The sequence below is a fragment of the Phycomyces blakesleeanus genome (assembly GCF_001638985.1).
Source record: "Phycomyces blakesleeanus NRRL 1555(-) unplaced genomic scaffold PHYBLscaffold_3, whole genome shotgun sequence".
Taxonomy (NCBI): Eukaryota; Fungi; Mucoromycota; class Mucoromycetes; order Mucorales; family Phycomycetaceae; genus Phycomyces; species Phycomyces blakesleeanus.
In genome coordinates, this window is record NW_017265136.1 from 2891478 (window position 1) to 2909100 (window position 17623).

Below are 17623 nucleotides of genomic sequence, written 5' to 3' on the forward strand. Positions count from 1 at the left end.
TTTTTGTTCTTCAGACTTTTCTTTTATTTGCTTTTTACTATCTTTTTTTATTTTACTTATTATAATGTCATGTTTCATATATATATGTACTTCTTGCTCTAACGTTTGTTGACAAGAACAAAAACAATAATCAATTAAGAAATAAATTAGACAGGGTAGAAGGGGAATTGAAGGAACCAGTACTTGAAATTGTAGACACAACTAGGGTTAATTTGGATCAATTAAAATCATTCTATCAATCATGATGATAATGTATCAAATCAACAAGGACGTTGTCTAAAAATTCAATCTGGCACCACTTCATCAATGGCCGACCAAGAAAGTAAATAAATAAATATTTGTATCCCGAGATTTATTATACAGGGTTCATTCCAAACTGAAGGATCTAAAATAGACTTGAATTGGATTGAATTGAATTGAACCGAATTACATTGGATCTAATTTCTATCATAATGATCAATTCATAAATCTGCTGTACTTCTTGGCTATTCCACAATTTATCAATTTACTATAAAAAAAACAAAATAATAATAATAATAAAAATGTTGTATAAAACTCGGCTATATTTCTCACTTGGAAGCTCACAACAAGTATTACACTTTTCTTTTCTTTTTTCTTTTTTTGGTTTATTTATTTCTATACAATTTGTGCTTTTACGTATATATATATATATATATATATCTTGAGCTCTGCACCTTCTAACCTTGCCAGTTCGCTGCTGAATGACCATAATAATCAGCTCCATAAGAGCCTTGCGCTTGGTACGGATATCCATATGTGTGTGCACCAGAATAATATGACGCCGGATCAGTTTTTGTAGAAGATATGTCATTCGGAATAGGCACAGACGCAAGTACAGTGATATTTGCTGAACTCGTAGGAGTAGAGTCATACCGAGCTTGCTTTGGGTAAGGAATATATCGATTCTCTTCTGTTGCTCCACGTTTAATACCAGACTCTCCACTCAATTGCGACAACGTGGGCGAAACTCGATTGAGTAATCGTACTGACAGCCCACGTTCCAAAATATACTTTTTGTATCGATGGAGAACATCAGCTCGAAAATCAGGTTCTAGCGATTTACAATTACGGGCCTTGTCAAAAGCCAGCTGGATATGTTCCTCTTTCGCTTTAAGGTCTACACATAGATACAAAATAAATATTATGCACATTTATGCACGCATCAGTTCAGTTGCTCGGTAAACAACGGACCCTATATATCCCACACACAGTACTTACCAAAGTAATTCTGCTCAAAATTTATATAATTTAACCAGGCATATTTGCTTTCTGGATATTGTTGTGTGACAGATAAGTAAATATCTCGTGCCTTGTCAGATTGACCATTCTAATTAGATTGGGATTAGCTTTCTTAATGACCGTAGGCTGTATATCTGTACGTATATGCGCTTACTTGCTGGTAATGTCTTGCCAATTGAACAATAAAGTATGATTTTGACGAGTTATCTAATGTGGCAGAGTCGATGTATTTCTTGATTAAAGGCTCAAACTGCTGCGAATTTTGTCTACCCTCAAAGTAAATATAATTGAGAATAGTTTCTGTCTGGTTTGGATCTAACAAATATATATATATGTACATATATATATATATTAAGCATTTACGATAAATTAAATTTTCAGCCAAATACCTACACTTCTCTAAAGTAGTGCTGTATATCTTTCTTGCTTCTTCAATATTGTCTTCTTCCTCAAGTAAGCAAGCCAACGCAATCTTGATCTTAAACTTGTCACTGGCTAGAAAAGTGTAGACTGCCCGCTCGTATGCTATTTTGGCCTCTTCCAGAAATTCGTGGGATATTAACCAATGGCCATAACATAACCAGAAATCTTCATATTCTGCCTGTACATAACAATGACATTTGTTAGTATTATTATTCTTTCTTTTCTTATATGTATCTATAAATGTCTTTCTCTTTCTTATTCCTTTTTCTGTATTGTGTAGTTACATACACAAGAAACAAGACATCTTTCGTAAAGCGCCTTGATACGCTGTGAATTCCCAGCTGATTCTTCAAAGTCTAAGTATTTTTTCCAGTTGAGTAGCTGGGGTTTGTCAAGCGGCTTCACATGAAAGTATGTTCGTTTTATCTCTGCCTCAAACACCCATCGCTTGTTGGTTTCTTCTTGAGTTTTGTTGTACACACTTTGTTCATCGTCCTCCATACGAACTCTTAATGCTTTTTTCATATCATCTTCGGAGATGTCACACTTTTCTTTTTTGATGGTTTCCATCTGTATCTCTAATACATCAGGGCCCAAGGCGTCTTCTAGCAAAAGAGTGCTTCTCAATTGGCGCCACTTTTCATAATAACGAGCATATTGATGCATTGGGATTACAACTATACGATCCAATAGATGAAGTACGCTCAGAGAACTAGTGCCATGGATTTCTTCATATTCAAGGTACTTGTCCCAAAAAGGATGTGAGAAAAAGTCAAGACCTACGTCTTTGGCTGCGCGTTCAAATAATCTACCCCAAAATATTGGAAGAAAAATAAGAAGCAGGTGAGCTGACAAAGGGTCCGATTTATGATATAACAAAGCCATAGCAATTCATACGACAAATAAGAAAGCTCATGTAGGTGTGTTTTGTGTGTATGTTTGTATGTGTGTGGCTGTATGGTTGTATGCTGATTCTCCACTCCTTGAGGTATACTATCTTTTTTTTCCACCCATGGAACAAAATATAGGCAAAGAGACAGAGAGACAGAGATATAGATATATATAAAGATAAAGATATAGACAAAGATATAGACAAAGACATAGTCATAGTCGTTGACAAAGATATCCACAGAGACAGAGACAAAGAAATCGACACAGAAATCGACACAGACAAAGACATAGAGCAAATTGCGGGTCGAAAGAAAAAATCCAGACCTTGCCTAACAAGTTCTAGCCATTTTGACCATTCATCTTTCCCAATATTTCCTTATCTTTTGTTTGCTTTCTTTTGTCTGATGCTTAATGATACACTATACTGTGAAGTAATAGAAAAAAAAGAAGAGGGCGAAGGGATGGGGGTGGGGGGATCATAGAAACAGCCACCTACTCTCGAACATCCTTTCCAGGTTGATTTTGTGCAAAGTCGCAATAATGATTCCATAGGTCAATCGAGTTTCGAATAGCAGAAACTCCTCGTTCATAAACCTATACAATCCAACAATAGACAAATATGAATAAATTCAAACAATCCAAGTTGAAAATGTAACTCTTCTTATACACAGAAATGAAAACAAAAAAAATAGAATAGAATAAAGAAAAAACCCAACTTTTTCTGCCTCGGCCTCCCCATATATATCCATCTTCCAATCTGCATATTTCTTCCAATAGACAAAGCAGAGTGGAAACTTTGTCAGAAAACTGTCATAGACTGTTTCCACTTGAGACTCATTACGGAGAGTAGTTGTTCCTTTAGTCAATTCAGCAACTCGAATAAGTTGTTCCCAGGACTGAAAATCCTCTGGATTTTCTCGAACTGCATGCCACAATTGATTCCATTCAACAATGTCTGTCGATGAAGTGTTGTTCATAGTAAAGTAGTGCGCGTCTCAAACCTAAAGAGAGAGAAAGAGAGAAAAGACCTTTTGCTTATTTAGTATATAATATTTCATAGTCCGCAATACGTAAGAGGCGATAAGTTTATCTACTACAAATTACAAGCCGTCACATTTTTCTTAAACCTGAAAGAATTCGGCAGATTCGGCATAAACTATACTTCTCCTTATTATTATTACTTTTAATTTCAGGCGCGTTATTACTTTTACCTAAGCAAAGCAAATCTACACTCATAATGAGCTTAAACAACACTAACTTCATCAACAACGACAGTGACAATGAGAATGTGATTCGCTTTGCTCCAAAATATGAGCATGAGAATCCCAAGGCTTCGGAAACCTTTAAAAATAAAGCTGCTTTTGCCCATTAGTTCGAAACCGCTGCCATGAGACACTCTAACTGGAATTTTATTAACACGCACGTGTTCAAGGCTTCCTACAGCACTAGTAGCCCAAAAGCGGCTGTACGGACTTTGTACTTGGCATGCTATCATCATGGCTTGCCAAGAAAACATAAGGAAAAGGCTGAAGACAAGCCCAAAGCCAAAAGAGTCTGTACGGAATCTATCAAAGATGGCTGTAAGGCCAAAATTACCAGAAAGACCTTCCATGACAGATAGGTTTCCATTGAGTACTTGTGGCAGTATGATACTCATCAGCCTGACAAGGTCCTGGATGTGGTCCATTCAAGACTTCTAGCCGAGATGAAGCCAAGGATTATTTTCCACGTGGATAACAATATGGATTGGAAGACGATCAAAACCCTGCTTCACATCGATTCTTAGCGTTTGGAAGAGATAGTAAATAGATTCTCTTTTTATCTGACTTACTAACTGCTTTGTTCTGTAGCTTGAAGCTGGTCTTGCAATTTTATAGCTTTCAGATGTCTCTGCGTATCAACTACCATGGTGTGCAGAATGTCATTAATGTTCGGTTGAACAGGAATTCCGGACTGAATGCAGCTGACAAGACCAGTGTAGAGGAATAAATTCTATTCTTGAATAATGAAAAGGGCAGACTTACCCATATAAAGTTCCATGATGGCAGCGGCCCATGACTGCTCTCCTGAATATCTCTCAGGAAGAAGAAGGTAACATTTGGCCTAATAGACACTTGCAATAGAATAATAATAATTTTCAAACAAATTCTTGAGACAGCCGATTATTCGTGCATTGACTCCACTCATAAAACATTTAAGACTTTGGTGGGGTCAGACAAGCACTTGTATCTCTATACAAATATTTTGAGAGGCAACATTACGAATAAGGGTGTTCCAATTTGCTTCTTCATCACTAATGCTGACAGGAACACGGCCAGACAGAGAGTAACAGATAAAAAGGACAAGACAAAGAAGAAAGGATACCTTTATCTAATGTGTTGCTCGCTTGATCTGTAGAGGATCAAGCGCAATGGGTATTTATATGAATTCTAGCTAGATGTCAATGGTAGGTAGTTATAGAATTATCTACTCTAATAAACAAAACAAAACAGTTGATTTGTATTAGTTGTGATTAAACCTATGAATGACTTTATATTTATAAGTACTTTACTTATTAATAAGATCTTCCATGATATTTGGCAGTTCTCCACTTGTAAGAGAGTATAAGCAATGCTCTTCAAGAATTGTTGGATCTGTGAAGAGCAATGCTTTTTAGGGTTGCATTCTTTTCAAGACTGCTGCTCATTATTGCCTTTTGGTCATCTGTCAGACTACCCCATGACGGTATAGCTATATTATTGGCACTGTACTCAGAGAAGGAGTAGTGGACTAGCTCTTGAGCAATCTTCCCCACTACCCTGTACACTTGTTCAGCTTTGATGAGATCGTCTCCGGTAAAATGTGCAGCCGACACTTTCTTGAAACATTTAACTGACTGATTCCAACCGTCTGGCTTCCCTTGAGATGAGGGGCGTTTGATATCACAGTCACTAGTTGTAGGTAACAACAGAATTGCATTTGGAGCATTGTCTCTAGTCGACAGAGCTAGTTCCATTTCAGAATCTTCGGTTAAAGATTTGCGCCTATCTTCCAATAAAGAAACTTTAGATCTTAGTAAAGCATTAGACTCTTCTCAGTATGCCAGACGTTCAAGAATTTGTGTAATTTTGTATGTTGACATAGTAAAACATATAGTTGGAAAATAAAATGAACGAAAATCTTAGGGGACAGGGGGTTTTTGGATGATGGGGACAGGGTGTTACACAAGCTTATAGTGAGTAGTCCGGCAGATAATTAGAGGCGTGACTACTTTTAACTTGTCCGGCAGACATCCATCGTTTCTGTGTGTAACACCCTGTCCCCATCCAGTATAATCACTTGTCTTTATTCACTAAGAAAAATCATGCAAAAGTGGAAGAACATTTGTCCATAACTTTTCATTTTCTTTTTTTTTTATTTTTAAAAAATTCATAACTCGTTCAAAAAAATAGATAGAAATATGAGAGTAAGATGGTTGGTTTTGTTGATTTTTTCTGCATAAAGTGAGTATTTGTTTGTTTTGCAATATTTTTTGAATCACGTTTAATGAGTGAATTACAAAAGTTCTGTACATTTCATTTGTGAAAGATTGAACAAAAAAACAACAATTTGAAAATATTAGTAAAAATCACTTGCAAATGCTTTATATCAATAGAAAATAGTAAAAAAACGTTTCAGTAAAAGTTTTAGACCATATTATTATGTAGAAAAGATATTTATTAGCAAAAATAATCTATCTCAAATGGTTAAAAACGTGAAAAAAAGTGTATATTTTGCTTGTTTATTCAACCAAAACATAATAAATTAACTTCAAATTTTGGATATAAAGATGTATGTATTTTTTCAGCAATACGGCAAAATATCCAAGCTTTAGAATTTGAATTAAGACAGAAATCTATCAAAAGCTATGCGTCGTTTCTGTTTTACATCTTTTATGGTAAAATTCACGTCTGTGATTGGATGAAGATCTTAATCAGATTGCTTATAAACGCACAGACTGTGTACTCCAAAAAATAAAAGCCAATTATATAGTCTTCCAATTAGTTGGATGCCAATAATATTCGTATCTGGGTTTTACATGTAACATTAAAATTAAAGACAGACTGGGTGCAATTGTGTTTGTTAAAAAATTAAAGAAAAAAATAGGAGTAAAGTATATTAAAAGATAGAAAGATAGATAAGTTATATATGTGTGAGGTCAATAATATTGGAAGAATTTACGGGAGAATTTGTAGGAGAGTTAGTGGCAGTAGTAGTAATTGTAGTAGTAGTAGTGGAGGGTAAAAGATAAGACTTGTTCTTTGGGAACTGACCCCAATGATTTCAACTTTTGGAAAAGCAGTCAATGATACTCTCTCTACGGATAGCATCAAAATACAGCGTATTTACCTCAGGCCAGGACCGATGTACATGAGGCTTCACTTTAATTGTTGTCCAGTGGCACCCATGTACATGGTGCAAGACCATTGGCAATGGCTTTCTTTTGAGAGGCTTCCGATCATGGAGGGGAAGGAAAGTTACAGGCAAGACGCTCCGATCGTCCGAGTACACACAAACAGGCTTGTTATAGGTGTCAGCTATTATCTGAGCACAGTCTGGTGCAGAGAACCACATAGAGGAAGGGCAAGATGGGATATTTTCCCCAAGAGCAGGGTCAATCTCGGAGCCAAAGGCAATGACCTCTGTCACTTTGGCAACATCAATGCCAAAGTTGTGCTTGTAAAGTTTACCATGGGTTGCCATCGTGGCCAACATCTTCTTCTTCACCAAAGGAAACTGATCCTCTCCACCCTCTTTCAGGTGTGCAAATACACGGAAACCGCACCAACCATTTGACTTGGGGTTAAACGTCAACGAAATGGCAGCTTGGTCAATTTGAGCAGGCAGAGCAAAGTCATGCACATTTTTGTTTTGTTTTTTTGGACTAGGCAAATTGTACCAGTAGTCGTCTTGAAGATGTTTAGGTCTTTTAATTCCAGAGAAATATTTTTTAGCTAATAAGAAACAAAAAACAATGTAACATTTAGCATTTAATTTTAGTAAAATATCTTATCGGTTACCTTCTTCGAGAGGCTCTTGCTTTTTAGCAAAATTGGTTGTTTTAGCTATAGAGAAAACATGCAATGTGTGAGCAAACCATACAAAATATTTTGTGATTCATTTATAAGTTATCAAAAATTACCTTCTTTGAGAGGCTCTTGTTTTTCAGCGAATTGGGTTTCTTTTTTTATTTCTTTTATGACTAGAAATAGTAAGCATTAGATATTACATTGTAATTTCACAAAAAAAACAATTATAAATTACTTTTTTTGAGAGGCTCCTCCTCTAAGAACTCCTTCATCACTTCTTTAAGTCCTTCTTTCAAAATACTTCTGATATCATTCTAAAGAAATAAAGAATAAATATGTATTAGATTGTGAAATCATGTTTGTGTATGTTGCATGCTTACTTTGTTCTTTTGCACAAGGAGATGTCTGTGCTTGTGACGGACAAAGTCCTTTGGGAGAGCAGTTTTTCTTTTGACGTGCTTAGGTCTTCCGGGAGCTTTGACCTCACTTGACAAAGGAAAGGCAACCTCTCGGTGATCCTTTAAATTACCAGCATTATTTATAAGATCGTTCACCTTTGCCATCAGGTTACAGATTTGTTGTTCTCCTTCACATCATCTAAACAACTGCTCAAGTTATGCAATTGATTTCATCCACGGAACTTGTTTCTCAATTGCCACAGTACTTATACTTTCCAATTTTTCTACTTCCTTATTATAGAATGGGAGGGCAGAAGAGAGAACCCATCTTTCAGGAATGTCTGCAAGTGTGAGGGCCCGATTTCGTGGCAGAGTATGACGGCAAGGGAGACCAAACATAGTCTTTACTCTGCAGTAACAAGCTTCACCAATAATAATCTCTTCAAGAAGTTCAGCGCGAATCGTGAACAATGCCATTCTGGAAACCGAGTGGACCAATCCACAAAGGCGCTCATCAGCAAGGATTTTTGCATCGGTCACCAACTTCTCATCCAGTGTACGATCTTGGTAGTCACCCTCAAATTGCAAGAGATATAAGCATATTTGCTCAAACAAGGAGTCCAAAGACTGGAGAGCCAAGATACTCCTTTTCAGGGCATGATGACCACTCTCAACACGCTGTGTTGTCACACAGTCAAAGTGCTTTAGCTTATTGGTGAGGTAGCCAGCCCACTTCTCTTTGCAGCTCATCTACTCCTTCTCAAAGTACTCCTCAAAACTTTTGACTGCACCATTTTTACCATTTTCAGACAGTCCTTCAGTCTTGAGATCTTCACAAGAAGCCAACGATCTGAAATTTTCTCTTTTCTGCATAAACTTGCCAGCATCATCTTCAAATATCATGCTGTTTATCAAGTTGGTGCACGTATTCCTGTCTTCTTTGCCATCTTGGCAATGTTATTTATCATGTGCCAACCACAGAGAAGCTTTTTGTTCACGGGGAACTCGGAATCAAGGGCATTCATCAATGCCTTGCACTTGTCTGTAACAAAGATAGGGCTGTTCTCGATTCCCTCCAACACGATTGATTTCAGTGATCTTGCGAACCAGGCATAGCTTGTCTCTGTCTCATCAGAAACCCACGCAAATGCAACAGGAAAGCTCTTCAATCTTTCTCTACCAAGGTTGCTAACACCCTCTACACAGACTAAAGGCATCTTCGCGCAGTTTGTCTTGTAAGTGGCATCAACAATAAGAACCTCAGGAAAACGACGGGCTCTTTTTATCATCGTCTCATTTGTAAAGAAAATGTGCGTGAGGCTTTTTCTCTCAATGAATTGATAAAGGACGGAAAATCCCTTTGCTTCCATAGTTCTTATGAGCCCAGTAGCGCCATGAATTAATGATTCACCACCACGAGAAGAGCTATACTTCAGGTTGTTGATATTGCTAATTCTCAGCTTTCTCATTCCCATAACCTTATCTCTTGTAGCTTTCTGAATATTGCGAGTCTTGGCATGGTTTTCTAGCATTGTCTTTGCAATAATTGCATCTTCCGAAGTCAGGAGAGACATTCTTCTCTGGTGAGAAGACGCCAAGTTGTTTGGGGTGATGGGGTGGTTATGACAATGCTCATTGTCACTGTGGGCAGGCAAGGGAAGGTATCTCTGACTCTTATTTTTAAAAGAAAATCTCAATAGGAAGGGGCATCCAGTGAGGGAAGAGTTAGGGGCCTTCTTTCTTTTATCCTCGCTGATGTTACACTTATCACGATAGGCACCAGCCTTTGAACAAGCAAGGTGAAGTGTTGGAAACTTTCTATCCTTAATTTTGACAGTAAAGTTATTAGAAAGGGCGTACTCGTTTACGGCCTCCAAAATGCTTTGTTTGTCAGGATAACCATTCTCGGGGAATGAGAGAGTTGTTTTAAGCGAGTACATCTTCTCAATAGGGGTATTGAAGTTGGTGTTCATATTTAATAAAAGAGCACTGTAGTTATATAAGTATTTTTATTGATTCATGTACGCAATGTACGCAATGTATGCAATGTATGCAATGTATGCAATGTACATAACGTAAAAAAGGCATCATATCTTGTTATTTGGAAATATTATTTTTTATTCTTACAACTAAATGTTAATGACTTTAAGAAAGGGGGTGTTTGTATTTTTCCCGGGAAATAGGAATGATCTAAAGATGGGGACAGGGGTGTGCTTATAAATGATGGGGACAAGGGTGTGCTTATAAAGAATGGGGACGGGGGGTTCTTCAAGACACTTTATAGCCAGGCCTCAGACTTGCAGTCACCTTAAATTGTGTGGTGCCGTTACCCCCTGTCCCCTAAGATCGCTGTAAAATGAAAGGGGGAAAGTTGGTCGAAAAAAATGAGTAGAAAGTAATTTAAAAACAAACTTTCAAAATTCTTTTAAAAAAAATTATTAAGACAATTAGCATACTTGTAATTCTCACTACCAATGTGCCAATATAATGAAAAAATATTCTCATTTCTTGAACATTTTTCGCAACCTTACACCCCTACTTCCTTTAATATACAAACATAAGCCAAAATGAATATCAAAGATTTACTTAATCATAATTCCAAAACCAGAACAGATGGTCATATGCTTAATGATTTGTTTGTTGTAGAACACTCAAACCGAATTGAAATCTGTATTATTGCTCAAGCACGCAGAAAATTTAACAACAGAAACAAGGGCTCTATTACTGCCCCTATAGATTTTGCCAAGTTCTTGGCTGCAGGCAATAAAACAACACCAAGGTAGAAAGTATGGATACCGATGATATTCAAGTCGAGTCTGTTGAGGAAATCAACGAAAACATTGACTATATGTCTGGTAAGAAATAAACAAGTAAAAAGAAACATTAGTATTAAATATAATTGTATTCAACTTTAAAAAAAATATATCAGATAATGACTATAGACATTTGCGTGTCCGTAATCTAGACAGAGTGTACAATGTTCCAGTAGAACATTTCACTGATTATGAAAATCTTGTTCCCACATGCGTGTCCAACAGTCGTGCACAGACTGTCAGTCTGGAGTGGTTTTCCATGTTTTTTTGAGAACAATGTCTCTCGTGAAGTCTATGACAAATGCATAAAAATTGTTAATAAGTACATGGCAGAACTTGGATCCAGTAAGTTTATAATTAGTATACTCTTTTTATATTACATGCACTTACCACCATTTTAGCTAAAGTGGATTTACTTCTATCATACTACAAGGTAGACATCTTGTTGAAGGAGTAGTACCAGATGAAGTCCGTTGCATACAATATGTGCATAGATGGATGCTGCAGGTTCTCAACAGTTGAAGAAAGAGATTTCATCAGTGAGGACAGGTACAAAGTGGAAAAAGCAAGTGCAAAGACTACACAGACCTTCTGGATTGTGCCTCTCTCAGAGCAACTGAGATTCAAGCTTGCCCACCCTGAGAAAAGGGCAAAGATAGCCTATGATACAAGGTGTTTGGCTGATAGATGCGAAGATAGATATGAAAACATCTTCAGTAGAGATGCAGTCAGATGGCTACTTGATTGTGGAGTGGTTGGTCAGAATGACGTTTTGGTGACTATGTTTATTGACTAGTTCAACACATTTAAAAATATCAAAAGGACATCTTCTGTTATTCATATTATTAACCTGAATATCGATTCTAAAGAAAGGTATTTAAAAAAAATAATTTAGATAAAGTTACTAATAAGAAATACTTAGATACAAGGTAGGTAACATGATACAGTTGGCTATCATATTAAGACCCAACCATTCAAAAGATATCACTTCGTTTTTGGAGCCTGTTCTTGATGACCTGAGAAACTTGGGGGCAAATGGCCTGCAGTTCCAGACTGATTCTGAACCAGTGATTGCCTAGGTTCATCTTGTCATAGTGACTGGAAATACTCCAGCCGTCTCTGACTTGATGAACCTGGCTCATCATAACGCCCACCATAGATGCAGAGCTTGCGTCTTGTACGGTGCAGGAGATCCAAGCATGACTTGCATAGTAGAAAGAGACGGACCATCACTGTTGGGAACAGAAGAAAGTCTATACCAGTCTATTGAAGACATAAGTTGTAAACTGTTTAACAAAATAAATATTGATACCATTTTAGATGTACGGCGTCAAAGGGCCCAACATCTTCAAGGACTTGCCCACAATGATCAATATTGCTTTCTTTGGACTGGGTGAGATTCACCTTCTGGGTCACAGTACAGGCCAGCAGCTTTACGTTGCACTTGGAGGAAAGTTTTGTCCTTGGGCCAGCAACAGTGGCAGAAGCGCACATGGCATTCATTTGCAAGATTGGTTAAAGCACCACAGGTACCCATTTGCTCTGGATATCAGCCTAGAAGATATTGACAAAGCAATTTGCACATCCAGAACCAATATACCAGCCGATTTTACAGGAACGTAGAGACTCTTGAAGGAATCCAATGGCAAAAGGAAAGCTATCAATTGAATAGACTTCTTCTTGTTTGTTGTTCCAATGATCATTGTCGATCATTTCGTTTTTGATCGTATGAAAGCAGCAGTGATGAGCCTTGTTACTGCATGCAAAATCGTTCAGCAGTAGAGCATCACTGCTGCCAATATCAAAAAAGCAGAGGAGTAAGTCAATTGAATATATGTTGATCAGTGTTTTAATCATCTTTATAGAGCCATTGGTTGCTGGCATGTTTTCCTCAATTGTGAGATCGTAGAAAAGAGGCTGAAGCCTACAATTTTTGTGATGAACCAGCATATGCTGATTCATCTCGGCTATATGATATGGGAAATGGACCCTCTATGGGCATACAGTTGTAGGCCACTTGAACGGGCAATCAGTGTCTACAGTGCGGCCATCAAGTTGAGAAAAAAACCGGGAAAGAACATGGAGAATCTCTTACTCAGAAAGGCCGCAATCAATCACTATCTTGGTTGCCAATTTTTCATTTGCACCACAAATGACAGAAGGGCTAGCAACTTTGAGGTTGCAAGTAATGATGTTGCTGGTCCTCAACTTTGGTTCAGGCCAACTCAAAGCTCTCTGGTTGAGCTGGCTGCCACCATTGGCATAGAGTGCCAGAACTTGGTCCGCAGTTTGATACCTTTCTGGGCAAGAGAAGGCGCTGTTTCCATTGAGGAAAATGATGAAGTGGTTTGCATCAACAAGATGTGGAAAGTCTCAGTAGTCTATAGAGTTCTGTTCTCTGTTGACAGCAGGCATGGTCGAGCAAACAATCTTGCTGTGCTTGAAGATGCCAGGGAGTAAGTAGCACTAATTGTATTCTACATTGTTAAATTTTATTAATCATAACTCATTTATATTTTTTGAAAGATATGGTTTTATTTTTAAATTCTTTTCCCAAACCGTCAACAGAGTGACCAGACTCTTTGTGGCCATTGACTGTATTTCTGATGTTCAATGCGTGAACCAGGGTCTTTTCTCTGCGTGGGATAGTCTAGACTCTGGTGTGGTAAAGGTGTTGGACATGAAGTTCATTATGGGAATTGCTGGCCTCGGTCATGACACAAACAATGAGACCATGCAGCACATTATCTGGCTCTCGCCAAAATACTATCAGTAGTTTTTTTTCCTTCATTAGATAGTATCATTAAATGTTCTGAACTCACCAGAAAAATGGAGACATTTATAAGTTGCTATATTTGACAACTGACATCTGAAACAGATACAAAGTTGCTTTTTTTAGAACTAGGATTTTCTCAAAATTTGAAATTTTTTCTAATTTTCAACTTGCAGGATTTATGCTATTTCTCTTTGCTTTAAATAAGATTAAGCTCATATTATTTGCATTTTGCTACTTCTTTTCTGCATTTTATACTTTATACACCCTATAAACATCATACAAAATATTTTATACGATGTCACCAAAAAGAACAAACAAAAACTGAAATGAAAACACCAAAAAAATACGTATCAAGATGTATATGTCATCTACCAACAATTCTTCCCCTCCCCAAGTCTTGCTCCTTCTCCAGGTTCTTCCCAGAAAAAAAAGAAAAGGGTGTATAGGAAGTGGACACTACAAAAAGAGATTGCTCTTTTAAAAGAGCATGCATGAATTTTCTCTCCTGATTGTGGGCATGGCAACCAACTTGCTGCCTGGGCTTAGGTTATGGCAGGTGCCAATATCTTAAACCCAGATGAGCTAAAATTGACGCCTGACAGTGAACGTGACACTCTTCACAGACTGTTAGAGTTATCATGGCAGCTTTGAGAAAGAAGTCGTGTCCTCTGTTTCTGGATTCAACAGAAACAGATCTGAGATAGAAAAGGCTGCATTAGATGTGCTGCAGAAGGTATATCATATATAAAGCATATATAAACACAGTGTTGTGCTTTAATTAGACTTTAACTATGTCTCTTAACTTTATAGGGGCAGCTATACAATGATACGAACAAGATGGGCGAGAATGCTACAACAAAAAGACAGCAGATCCTTAGCAAGGTCGAGTTGGACATGCAACATCTCACTGACACATCCCTTTCAGAAAGAAAAGGTCTAGATTATGCTACTGTCAAGAGCTCTGAAAAGGGCAAGGGGAAAGAATCGGAGGCAGAAACTGTGGAATGTCTTTCCCTTCCATTGAGGATTGTGAGTCTTTGACTGGCACTGCTGTTATCTCAGTTATGCCAGCTGAGGAGATGGTGTACATGCAGGAGCAAGAAAGATTTTGAGAGGATGTGAGTATGTTCTCTTGAAACCAGAAAAGGCTATTGGAAGCCATATTGGTGTCCTGCCAGAACCAGGAAAGGACATTCAATGACATGAAGAAAACAATGATTGAGATAATAAACCAGCTCAAAAATAAGCAATAATAAATATTTATTATTAATTACTAAGCTAACAGAAGATCTTCATTTTCACCATCGATTTGTTCTTTTTTCAATTCAGAAATATACTCTTCAAGTGTTGGTGGCTTCAACTTGAAATATAAGCTTGTTAGCAAGTCATTACAATAAACACAGTGAACTATGGTGCGATTGGAGATAACTATCTAAGTTTTTGGGTATTTTTTAAAAGTTTATAACTTTTGCAAAACTTAAGTTAATATAATTCTAAGCTCTTAATTTGATAGATATGATCATTATCTATAGAATTAAGAGTTTACAATTGCTCTAACTACTCTGAATAAAAAGTCTTAGACTTTCAAAGTTGGGATGTATTAGCCTATTTACAATGGAGTTTACCCGGTTTTTACAATATTGAAACAAGTTAAATGGCTGTCACTGACAGACATTAAATATAATTTCTTAAAAAGGCAAATCACGTGCATGTGACTTTGACTTTTATTGCGTACCTTTTATTATTTTGGTCTTCCTCAAGTGTTACTACTCAAGCTTAACACACTTATATTTAAAACACTCTAAAATGCCTTGTCCAAAAAAGAGATCAACAATGGCAAAGAAAATAAACAGATCGGCTAGTAGTGGAGCTTTTATTAAAAAAATACAATTAGAAAATGAAGATTATGTGGACTTGGAGTTTGACCATGAAGACGATATTGTTTTGGACGACAGAGAGCTCCAGGGAATGTCAGAAGAAGCTACTTCAGCTGCATATACAAACCAGCTGCTGAAATGGCATGAAGATGCTGATAAGTCGCTTTGTGGAACTTATCAGAAAAATTCGTGAACAATTGAATGAAGAAAAAGAAAAGCAGATAATGATGCTTCAAATACGCAAGGAAGCTACCATCTTACAGATAAAGGCTTCTTTATTAATGTTCAAAAAGAGGCTCTAATTGAATTAAAAGAATCTATTGATAGTGAATTGGAGAACATACAGATTGACAAAATTGCTGTGCTTAAACTTGCACATGAAGATGTTAAGAAAGAGATTTTTTCTTATACTCGCGCAGGTCCTTCTTCTCAGTCAGTTGATGCTTTTGAACTCTGTAAGCTTAAATCAGTTGAATGCTACCTTCGATACAGAATATCAGGCACCAAAACTATGGAAGCTTCAGAGAAAGCATTGATGGAAATATGGCTTCACAAAAACACTTATCGTTCAGCTGCTATAAGAAAGTATGCCAAAGAGTATGTTGATTTCCGTTCAATTGCCTTATACCAACAAGGAAAGCATTTGAGAAGACATTCTTTATTTTTGGATGAAGATATAAAGTCTACTATCTGTAAATGGATTCAAAACCAGAGACCAGAAAGTCAAAGTCTTATCGAAGTGAAGAAGTACATTGATGGAGAGATTTTGCCAAGAAAGCTTGATATACCTGGAAATACTTCCACAAGTACAATCTAGAAGTACCTTCATGAATGGGGTTATGTGTTTAGAAAGAACTCTAAAAACATTTATTACGACGGTCATGAAAGAGAGGATGCGATTGCATACCATCAGAAATGGGCAAAAAGAATGATGGTGTACAAGAAGAAAATGGCAACTTTTTCTGAAAATGAAGAAACTATAGTTTTGCCAGTACTTAGATCCAATGAAATAGAGCATGTTCTTGTTACTCACAATGAATTGACATTCTATGCAAACGATGGGAAAGATACCATGTGGCTAATGGAAGTTGAAAATCCTATCCGTAAGAAAGGTCCAGGAATGTCTCTCATGATCAGTGGGTTCAAGTGCGTATGCCACAGAACAATGGCTGGAGGGGCATGGTTGTCACAAGAGGTATTCCGCCCTGGGGCCGACATAGATGGGTACTGGATGAGTGCGGATATGTTGAAGCAATTGAAAAACAATGTTATTCCTCTTTTTGAATTGATTCACCCAGGGTGCAAGGCCGTCTTTTCATTTGACCAAAGCACAAATCACAAAGCGTATGGTCAAAATGCTTTGATCTCAAGCAAAATGAATCTAAATGACAAAGAGATTGAAGACGACAATCCTTGTTCTTTGCGGGATACAGTATTTGTCCGGAATGGTGTAGAGGAAGTACAATCAATGTACTATGAGAAGGACGAATGGTTTGCAAAGAAAAGTGGACAATTGGTCCAAAATAAGGTTAAATATGTTAAAGGCGTCCATCATATTCTGGAGGAGCGTAGTTTGTGGCTTGAGAAGGATCCGTATAATTCTATTAAGAAATGGCAACTAGACTGTAAGAGTAAAGACGCCTCTAAAGAAAGCAAGTGCTGTGCACATCATTTTCTGGCTTTACAACCAGATTTTATGTCACAGAAAACTGCTCTTCATGAGGCTGTCAAAGACTCTGGTCATATATTTGAACTTTACCCTAAGTTCCATTGCGAATGCAATTGGATTGAGAGGTATTGGGGTGCCGCAAAGCGTGAAGCTTGCCTCCAGTGTGACTATACATATAAGTCCCTGGATAAGAATATCCATACTTTCCTGGATCACACTGGTAAGCTTCCAAATATCCGCTGGTATTACAACCACTCGTGGCGCTACATTGAGGCATACAGCCAAGAGATGAACGTGAAAGAAGCCAATGATGTTGTAAAAAAATTTACAAAAAAAAATATACTTCTCATCGCCGTGATGAAGGAAGAGAATAGAATTTTTATCTGTACTTTCTTTATTTTTTATTATTTTTGCTTATAAATTATCTTTATCTCTAATTAGTATTTTATTAAATATATCAATTCTACT

The 17623-nt window shown here is 37.2% G+C and overlaps 8 protein-coding genes across 8 annotated transcripts; 4 read left to right on the forward strand and 4 right to left on the reverse strand.

Annotated features, from left to right (window-relative positions):
- Positions 1-623: 623 nt before the first annotated feature.
- Positions 624-3551, reverse strand: PHYBLDRAFT_131015 (hypothetical protein; the record flags this gene model as incomplete). Its single annotated transcript, XM_018429398.1, has 7 exons — positions 624-1138; positions 1240-1348; positions 1415-1575; positions 1654-1861; positions 1972-2491; positions 3071-3168; positions 3291-3551. 7 exons carry the CDS (start codon positions 3549-3551, stop codon positions 699-701), a joined length of 1797 nt encoding a protein of 598 aa, XP_018297037.1. The 3' UTR covers positions 624-698.
- Positions 3552-3817: 266 nt separating this feature from the next.
- Positions 3818-4261, reverse strand: PHYBLDRAFT_62232 (hypothetical protein; the record flags this gene model as incomplete). Its single annotated transcript, XM_018440940.1, has 1 exon — positions 3818-4261. One exon carries the CDS (start codon positions 4259-4261, stop codon positions 3818-3820), a length of 444 nt encoding a protein of 147 aa, XP_018297038.1.
- Positions 4262-4458: 197 nt separating this feature from the next.
- PHYBLDRAFT_141054 (hypothetical protein) lies at positions 4459-4903 on the forward strand (the record flags this gene model as incomplete). The annotated part of the gene is made up of 3 exons (XM_018430516.1): positions 4459-4551; positions 4623-4665; positions 4824-4903. The coding sequence occupies 3 exons, from the start codon at positions 4459-4461 to the stop codon at positions 4901-4903; spliced, it is 216 nt and encodes a 71-aa protein (XP_018297039.1).
- Positions 4904-5191: 288 nt separating this feature from the next.
- Positions 5192-5850, reverse strand: PHYBLDRAFT_62231 (hypothetical protein; the record flags this gene model as incomplete). Its single annotated transcript, XM_018440939.1, has 2 exons — positions 5192-5616; positions 5832-5850. 2 exons carry the CDS (start codon positions 5848-5850, stop codon positions 5192-5194), a joined length of 444 nt encoding a protein of 147 aa, XP_018297040.1.
- An 885-nt stretch (positions 5851-6735) lies between these two features.
- PHYBLDRAFT_141056 (hypothetical protein) lies at positions 6736-8770 on the reverse strand (the record flags this gene model as incomplete). The annotated part of the gene is made up of 7 exons (XM_018430517.1): positions 6736-6861; positions 6943-7547; positions 7614-7658; positions 7736-7795; positions 7858-7936; positions 8003-8208; positions 8293-8770. 7 exons carry the CDS (start codon positions 8768-8770, stop codon positions 6736-6738), a joined length of 1599 nt encoding a protein of 532 aa, XP_018297041.1.
- Positions 8771-10587: 1817 nt separating this feature from the next.
- Positions 10588-13609, forward strand: PHYBLDRAFT_62229 (hypothetical protein; the record flags this gene model as incomplete). The annotated part of the gene is made up of 9 exons (XM_018440938.1): positions 10588-10799; positions 10963-11071; positions 11106-11178; positions 11328-11608; positions 11630-11706; positions 11756-11900; positions 12154-12452; positions 12699-13289; positions 13360-13609. 9 exons carry the CDS (start codon positions 10588-10590, stop codon positions 13607-13609), a joined length of 2037 nt encoding a protein of 678 aa, XP_018297042.1.
- Positions 13610-14158: 549 nt separating this feature from the next.
- On the forward strand, positions 14159-14810 carry PHYBLDRAFT_141060 (hypothetical protein; the record flags this gene model as incomplete). Its single annotated transcript, XM_018430518.1, has 4 exons — positions 14159-14235; positions 14297-14342; positions 14420-14642; positions 14704-14810. 4 exons carry the CDS (start codon positions 14159-14161, stop codon positions 14808-14810), a joined length of 453 nt encoding a protein of 150 aa, XP_018297043.1.
- Positions 14811-16315: 1505 nt separating this feature from the next.
- PHYBLDRAFT_100673 (hypothetical protein) lies at positions 16316-16864 on the forward strand (the record flags this gene model as incomplete). The annotated part of the gene is made up of 1 exon (XM_018427601.1): positions 16316-16864. A coding segment is annotated over one exon (549 nt), but the record flags the coding sequence as incomplete, so codon positions are not given.
- Between the last annotated feature and the right edge of the window lie 759 nt (positions 16865-17623).